This window comes from Oncorhynchus keta, unplaced genomic scaffold (assembly GCF_023373465.1).
Source record: "Oncorhynchus keta strain PuntledgeMale-10-30-2019 unplaced genomic scaffold, Oket_V2 Un_scaffold_3114_pilon_pilon, whole genome shotgun sequence".
Classification (NCBI taxonomy): domain Eukaryota; kingdom Metazoa; phylum Chordata; class Actinopteri; order Salmoniformes; family Salmonidae; genus Oncorhynchus; species Oncorhynchus keta.
Genome location: NW_026290913.1, coordinates 1,224,234 through 1,233,177, shown reverse-complemented (window position 1 = coordinate 1,233,177; position 8,944 = coordinate 1,224,234). Strand labels below are relative to the sequence as shown.

Sequence of the window (8,944 nt, the reverse complement as noted above, 5' to 3'; positions counted from 1 at the left end):
GATGTAAGCATTCCATTCCATCCATAGACGTAAACATTTATATTTCATTGGAAAAATACAGGCTGATGTAAAATATGGCAACCAAAAGGTCATAAATAAACCTGTGAATTATCTGGAATTATATAATGAGAGCCCTATACTCCAAAATTCCGAGACAATGAAAGGAACCTACCTACATTGTATTAATTTAATTTATGAAATAGAACAAATTCAATACAGAGACTTTGCGGATACATTTGACTAAAACTAAAAATCAGGTACCAGTCTAGAGTGGCTCACTGCGCTGCTCTCCTGTCCTGTCATGAAGCAGTAAAATTGTACTTCTAATGTTCCTCCAGTAGGTGTCCTTGTTGTTCTCGAGTAGATGGATGAACTGATTCACATGGTGTCAGGTGTCGTGACGGGTTGTCTCTGTGCATTCTCCTCTGTCTCAGGAAAAACATTCAATTTACTGCTTACTCCTGCTAATTACAATTCCAATGTAGGCCTAATAAAAGTGTACAGATTTAAAATAATTAACAGTAATTGTCAGGAAATAATGCATCAACCAAAAAAGCTCACCATAAACGTAGGCAAATATCCAAGCCCCAAAATACCTTAGAATTACCTATTGCATTCCAACAAATAACCAACTGTTTCGAAATAAATAAACACTTTGAACTATCTAATTCTTTAAAATCTCTAGTTAGACTTGATATGACAGTGGGAATATGTTATGTGGGACGAATGGATGTCCAGTTTTACGCGTGACGTCAGAGAGCGTGTGGGACACTGCAGCGCCTCTTCCCGGGGCCGTCCCACAGTCCGAACTGAAGTTATCAGACAGCCAGGCACAGGCTACTCACCTCCCTCTTTTCTCCTCTTCTTCTCCTTCTTACTTCTTTTCTGCATCTTATCGCAATCCCGTCATCATTCCTGTATGGTGGATATTATTTTCAACTCTTCTTTCTTGGGTGATATGGGGGATCATTCCAAAAGTAAGTGCCATTTTTTGCATGTATTTTTATCCGCTTTTCCCAGTGTTGTAGATTACACTACAAATCGTAGCCTCTGAAATTAAAACATATTCTATTATCGCATTCAAATGCCATCGTATTTCATAAATTTATTTGCATATAACAAATATAATATATTCGTATTGATATTGTTTTATTATCCATAATGCGGACTTTTTCTTGTTTATAGTTCATTTTATTTTACATTTATTTTAAAACGATTGTGCGTAATTTCAGAACAGGTTTTAGTCATTGGAATGTAATACAGTGAGAAACTGGGAGTATTTCGCTCTGCATAAGACCATTTAAGACGAAGAAGTGACATGTAGGCCAGTGGCTCTCAAAAAGTGTGATTGAAGGTGTCATTAACTGTGTACATGGGAAAGAATGGTTACAATGTCTGTGCTCTCTGCAGAGAAGTCCGGATTCGCGATGTGTGTAGGCTGTGGAAGTCAGATACATGACCAGTACATTCTGAGAGTTTCCCCGGACCTGGAGTGGCATGCAGCCTGCCTGAAGTGTGCAGAGTGCAGCCAGTACCTGGATGAGACATGCACTTGCTTCGTACGGGACGGAAAAACCTATTGCAAAAGAGATTATGTAAGGTAGGGATTGAAATTCTTTGGAGATAATCTGTTAGTGATTGAACGTATTTTAACGTTGGTGTGAATGAGGAGGTAGCCTACAAACTAATATATTGTATATCCATATACATGCAAGACTTGTACCTAAATCACAGAGGCTTATTAGGCCTAAAAATACAAATATCCTTGTTTTGGAAAGTTTATAAAAAAAAAGTGTGCTAAATCTGTGTAATTCAATGCTAAATGTATCTGTCGTTCATCGCTTTTCTACTATTAAAATAGTTCGTTCAAGTTAGCTTTTATACTTTGATCCTGGCTAAACAATGCACAGTAATATTTATCTTAGCCTTGTTTCTGACGTTCGAAGTAGACCTAGTAATGTAAAACTTGGAATAAAAACTGTCGTAACAACAAATCAAATGGCTGTTAGAAGTTGTTGTTTAATTCAATATTTTTTGTTGTTTCATTTACTCCTTGCAGGTTATTTGGAATAAAATGTGCAAAATGTAACCTGGGATTCAGCAGCAGTGATTTGGTGATGCGAGCCCGGGACAACGTGTACCACATCGAGTGTTTCAGATGTTCCGTATGTAGCAGGCAGCTCTTGCCGGGGGATGAGTTCTCTCTCCGGGACGAGGAGCTGCTGTGTCGGGCGGACCACAGTTTACTAATGGAGCGGAGCTCCGCCGGAAGCCCAATCAGCCCCGGACATATCCATTCCAACAGATCACTACACTTACTAGCAGGTCAGTTGCACATCCAAAACAACACCACCACTGACTTCTGTAATATAAGAAGAAGAACAACAACAACAACAATAATAATAATATGGAGGCAATCATGTTAATCAGAATGATGATATTCATTGTTAGATTAATGATCATAATAACAGCCTGATAATAATAGTTCTCAATATATTTCCTAGAATTATCGATAGGCCTAATTTTATGATCATAACGATCGGTAGACTCCAGAAAAAAAATCAGATGCAAGCTTTGAGTCATTAAAATGTCAATAACTAGGCTATATTAGGCAATAGGCGACCAATATCAGACTGACCTTTAAACTTTTCCATGGAAAATCACTGAGATATGATTTCATTTTAAACCAAGCTTTTAAATTGGATAGATTTTGAACATAAGTGACGTTGGATTTTTTAAGGATTTTGATATTTGATATTTGATATTTACATGACTATTTAATAGTGTTGACCCATAATACAAATACAGTAGGCTATAATAACTTCAAAGATTAGGCTAATCCCTACTCCTTGACGTTAGGCCTATCAGGATCATCTGGGTAACAATAAATACGATTTTACAGATAATCTCTTAATGTGAAAATTAAATAATTGTAGTAGATAGAAATTAACGAGTAGGCCTACACACAGTTGCTGTTGTAATAGTTAATAGACTATTCCTTTTAAATTTAACAAAAACGTAATGCATGACATAAACAAGGAGTGTGTCATAGTGCGCGGATGGGAATCTGTAGCCTATTGAACTATAATGCAATAAAGCTTACATGCTTTTAGAATTACATTGTCATTGGGGCCTAGACATAATTGTTGCTCAATATGGTCGATGTATTTTTAGGGGGGAATACCAAGATCAAATGGAGTACGGGTGAATGGAGAGACTGTTATCGTTAATAAATATATCGTAAATATATATATTTACGATAACAGTCTCTCCATCCACACGTACTCTCTCTCTCTCTATATATATATATATATTATAACGCATGGCAAGAGTTGAATAAGTTACATTTTAGATTAATAAGAGTAATTAACGGTCTATATAACAAATAGCAAGAAACATACTACAGGAAAAAAACGCATTTGCATAGACTATAATAATAATTAATAAGAACAATAACAATAATAACAATATAATTCAAACTTTAGTTAATTTCCTTTTTTATTAAATATAATTCCGCCTCTCTTCAGCAGAGCCGGTGACAGTACGGGCACCACACCGAAACCACGTCCACAAGCAGTCAGAGAAGACAACACGAGTGCGAACCGTTTTGAACGAGAAGCAGCTCCACACGTTACGGACCTGCTACAACGCCAATCCGCGGCCAGATGCGCTAATGAAGGAACAACTGGTGGAAATGACCGGCCTCAGCCCAAGGGTTATTCGAGTTTGGTTCCAGAATAAAAGATGCAAAGACAAAAAGAGATCTATTCTCATGAAGCAACTTCAGCAGCAGCAACACAGTGATAAGACTGTAAGCATCTTCGTAAGTTAATCTCGGAAACATTTTTTATACTTCTTTTAGCCTATTACTTTTTCTTTATGTTTGGTTCATCGTTGAATCCTTACATTTTTGCGATAGTTGAGGTATGTCAGCACAGGCTGGTCTCATAGACTAAACATAACATAGTAAACGAAAATCCGGGATATAAGAATTGCAATTAGTAACATATCATACGAATTATAATTCGTAACATTTTATACGAAATGGATGATAGACATCCACAAATTAATACCATACCAAACGTGCATATCATACTAATATAAGGCTCCAAGATTGTCGTTTACTATGTTACGTCTACCATTGAGTCCAGGTTGGTCAGCAAAGAAGTACTTGTGACCAAATGGTTACCTCTTAAATGCAAATAATTCGTTTCTCTGGAATGATTTGACCAGTGCCACACTTGAATAACCCTTGGTCCGAGGCCGGTCATTTCCACTAGCTGTTCTTTCATTATTGTTTTTCTGTATTCAACCTGCCAATAAATAATTAATCAAGAATTAAATTGTGCATGACCTGTATTGGAAAGCAAAGACTACAGAACGAAATGCTGACATTCTGATCTGGGAATTTGATTATTTTCTTCCTCTACCAAAGTGTAGATTTAATTTGGATTTCCTATTCTAATCTCGTATCAGAGTCTACAGGGGCTCACGGGTACGCCTCTGGTTGCCAGAAGCCCTATCAGGCACGACAACACGGTGCAGGGTAACTCGGTGGAGGTGCAGACCTACCAGCCTCCCTGGAAGGCCCTCAGCGAGTTCGCCCTGCAGAGTGATCTGGACCAGCCGGCCTTTCAACAACTGGTAAGAGAGAGGAGACACACTGGGGTATTCTATACTTACATGCTAATGTAGGTGCACATGTGGGTACGCGTATTTACGCACGAACACACATTCAAACTCTCTCACACACACACACGAACGCACGCACGCACGCGCGCAAACACACACACACATTAATTTAGATGACGACATTTTCTTAGTTTTTTCTTCACTTTAATGTCATCCATTTAAAATGTATTATTAATAACGTTAAATGGCAAATTTCAACGTCAGAAGTGGCAAAATTCGTAGCCTAAACAAATAACCAGGACAGATTTATTTTGACATCACTGTCTTGCACATTACAGGTGTCTTTCTCGGAATCGGGTTCATTGGGAAACTCCTCCGGCAGCGACGTGACTTCTTTGTCATCGCACTTACCCGACACCCCGAACAGCATGGTACCCAGTCCCGTGGAGACGTGAGACCGAGCCACCAGCCTCGGTTCCAGGCCTAGCATGTTCCCGCCCCGGTGCCCGGTCCCCTGCATGTGACCAGCTCATCACAGCGTCCTAAAGACAGAGGAGTCGTTTCGGACATGGAGAGGAAAGTGACATATTCTCAATTTTGAACAATTACCTAACGGCACTATAAAGCAACGCGAACGAAAGCCCTTCTTCTTAAGTTCAGCATTTTTGAGGATATCAGTGACAAAACAAAAACGAACTTCGTTGCATGAACCGAAAGAAGATAGAAGATTCTCGTGATGGATTTACAAAACAGCCTCCCTCCATATTACATTGGAGCCATTTGATGTCGAACCAGATGGACATTCTGCAATTCATTGTGAACATGTCGTGTCTTGGTATCTTTATGTGATTGATTTTTTGATACATTTATTTCGTTATCAAGCCCATAGACTCGTGTGTTTGTCTTAAAAAGGAGCATGATTTCCGAAGATTATATAAAACAGATTCTTGTTGTTAAATATTTTATCTTAATAGGAGGAGGGCAGGTTGTTTGAGCCTCTCTAACAAAAGTAAGTTATTGTTATTTATTGTCAGGACAACGATTCATAAAGGAATTAATAACTGATCAAAAATAAAACTGTTAAATCTTGATAATGTCTAAGGTACACAGTCTTTGCATAAACTCTTGTAGAATTTCCCAAGATAGGCTTACACCCCCGTTCCCTCACTAGGCTTACACCCCCGTTCCCTCACTCAGCCTGTTGCAATGCAGTTAATCAAGTTGACCAGTGGTTATTTGAGCTATCGACATCAAAACCTTCAACCAAAGGTATTCCCAAAACGAGTATGCTTCACGCAAACCTTGTAGGCCCCAGTTCCCCGAGCTTCTAAACCACAGAGGTGTAGGCCTATATGCAACAAATCAAACACCATTATACTTCTGAATTTATCAAAATGATAATTGTGCTAACAAGGTGAATAAGTTCCCTATTTATCCCTGCATTAGGCTTTAAACCACTGCAAAAAGAGGCCTATTAAAATTACGATACAAAATGATGGATGAAAACGTCAATGATCGAATACTGAGGGTCCATTGATGAAATCATTTGCATATAAATGTTGAATGTTATGACTATTATCAGGCTAATCTGATAGGCCTATTGATTTGGGGGAAATATTTATAATCATGTTAATATGTTATTTTTACTCAGGCTATTTCATCATTTTCACTTTAAAAAACATTGGAGCTTAAAATTTGCATGTGGAATGAACAATAATATTATTATATATTTTTAAAGTAAATAAGACACCCTCAATTTGAGGGTTTGCGCAGCCTACCTAATGCTTAACATAACCGTTTTTCTGAGGCTGGGAGATTGGAATTAAGTTGGATTGGCTTCTGGTCATTTACTTTCTAGGGGCGAATTTTTGTTGTGATCAATCCAGTTTCACTGGTTAAATCACAAGTCTAGACAGCCAACAAGGATCGGCGGCTTCTTATCTGCGCCTGGCATCACCTGCAAACGATACATTGAATGAAGCCACAACAAACCCAGTGCTCTCTTTGGAAAGAGCTAGTTTTAGGGGAGAGACCAGCTCGTAAACCCACCCTAATCTGGCCACAGTTTATTTTCATTCCACTCAGTCAATTGCGTTATTACGCACGGGTCAGACGTCTCAGTAATGACATCTCAGACCAAGTACCTTTGCTTGTTTTTAACCGGGCTACGTAAAGACTAGGCTACCTGGACACAATTAGTTAGCACTCATCAAATAATTTGAGATAATAGGAACAATTAACAAAAAAAATACAGTAGACTAAGACGAAATGTATAGACTATTATTAATTATCCCATTTGTAGTTGGCTATAAATTCCGTTTAAAAGTGGGGCTAACTTATTATTTTCAAAGACTATGCTACCTGGGCACAATTAGTTAGCACTCATCAAATAATTTGAGATAATAGGAACAATTAATTAAAAAAATACAGTAGACTAAGACGAAATGTATAGACTATTATTAATTATCCCATTTGTAGTTGGCTATAAATTCCGTTTAAAAGTGGGTCTAACTTATTATTTTAATGTCTGACAATACTTTCACAGGATCAAAATAGACTCATGAATGGAACTATATCTTGTATATTTAATTTAATATGTATTAAACATCACTATCCTAATTCAACTCAACTATTGGCTAGGCCTACGATTTATTGATTGATTGATTTCATTATAGTGTCATGCATCTTCATGATTCTCAGCCCACATGGGCTTATACACTGTAATAATATTATCATACTTATATATGGACACACCTACCTACCTACCTACCTACCTACCTACCTACCTACCTACCTACCTACCTACCTACCTACCTACCTACCTACATACATACATACATACATACATACATACATACATACATACATACATACATACATACATACATACATACATACATACATACATACATACATACATACATACATCCATACATACATACATACATACATACATACATACATACATACATACATACATACATACATACATACATACATACATACATACATACATACATACATACATACATACATACATACATACATACATACATACATACATACATACATACATACATACATAAACATTTGCATTCCTAATTAAATTAAAACAACTGAAAACACAAAACAAAAACCTGTATCTAAATCGGAAGTTTGAATGACAATGGGTAGATAATAGATGTGTAATTGAGCTGTTTTAGAGACGTTGCAGGAAACAATGCTGCCTGTTAGAGATAACCGGAGATAACCAGAAGTTATTTACAGAGGAATAACAATATTGGTGCATCTAGCCTGGAGAGGAAAGTTTCAAGAGACAAATGTCCTAGATACACATTTATTATAATGTAGATTCATAACATTTACAAAGTTGTATTCTTCCCTTTAAGGTAAAACCCATTTCAACCCTATACACTCAAAATGCCTGGAATGTTTGATTTGGATTGTGAATTAAGAGTTGGCAAAATAGTGTGGGAAAAGGATAAGCCTATGGTAATTTGGTTGGAATTGGTAGGCTGTTTCAAACACAATCGATAAATCTAAGTGAGATCATAGGTCAAATAAACATGTGAACTTTATCAAACCTTAGTCAATCTGACCTATTTCATTGCAGGAATTTCAGAGTAGACCGTTGCAAAAATACTGCAAAAATACTGCATGATATCCTGTCGAATTGGTTGAATTTCAGATGGATTTTAACCTATACTTCTCATATCTATTGATATCTTACCACATTTAAAAAAAACTTAATCATATAAAATCATGTTTTATTAGACTTTTTAAAAATACCACACGACAGCCATCACATAATCCTATAACATCAACCTGAATATCGCTTTAATTTATGCTTTGCACAGGGCAGCCTGGAGAAGACCATTGCATATTTACATTTATTTTATTACGTTTCCATTTGAGCTTGCTGATAACCGCGCCAGTTATGGCCTGTATGAAAATATAAAATAATGATTTACAAAATTCCAGAACATTCAAGAAAAGTCATGCACGCAAAGTTTGGAACGTTCGAAAAACTTAAGATGGTGCAACATCTATGTAGTATCTGTTGTTGATCTTTTATCAGCTTTTCAATGGGCGTGTCTATCCATTGTGTTAAACCAGAACCACAACAAACACTATTAACACCCGCTCCCGGGAGCGTTCTGAGCAGGCGCGCGCGCGCACACACACACACACACACACACACACACACACACACACACACACACACACACACACACACACACACACACACACACACACACACACACACACACACACACACACACACTGAGAAAGGGAATAAATTACATGTATT

General features: G+C 37.3%; 1 protein-coding gene across 4 annotated transcripts; it reads left to right on the top strand.

Annotated features, from left to right (window-relative positions):
• Positions 1–617: 617 nt before the first annotated feature.
• LOC118379325 (insulin gene enhancer protein ISL-3) lies at positions 618–8,606 on the top strand. Of its 4 annotated transcripts, none has more exons than XM_035766342.2 (6): positions 618–977; positions 1,411–1,600; positions 2,060–2,325; positions 3,531–3,811; positions 4,477–4,644; positions 4,971–8,606. In XM_035766342.2, the coding sequence occupies exons 1-6, from the start codon at positions 716–718 to the stop codon at positions 5,085–5,087; spliced, it is 1,284 nt and encodes a 427-aa protein (XP_035622235.2). In that variant the 5' UTR covers positions 618–715; the 3' UTR covers positions 5,088–8,606. The 4 variants fall into 4 exon arrangements, with proteins under 4 accessions (XP_035622235.2, XP_035622234.2, XP_035622232.2 ...); XM_035766341.2 differs by having other exon boundaries at positions 3,528–3,811; XM_035766339.2 differs by having other exon boundaries at positions 619–977; positions 3,531–3,823.
• Positions 8,607–8,944: the final 338 nt, after the last annotated feature.

Bases quoted from the DNA above. Each gene is read 5' to 3' on its own strand.
- LOC118379325 (XM_035766338.2), top strand. From the start codon at position 716: ATGTGGGACGAATGGATGTCCAGTTTTACGCGTGACGTCAGAGAGCGT. The intron at 978-1,410 runs GTAAGTGCCATT...TGCTCTCTGCAG, and splicing joins TATGGGGGATCATTCCAAAA to AGAAGTCCGGATTCGCGATG. The intron at 3,824-4,476 runs GTAAGTTAATCT...ATCTCGTATCAG, and splicing joins ATAAGACTGTAAGCATCTTC to AGTCTACAGGGGCTCACGGG.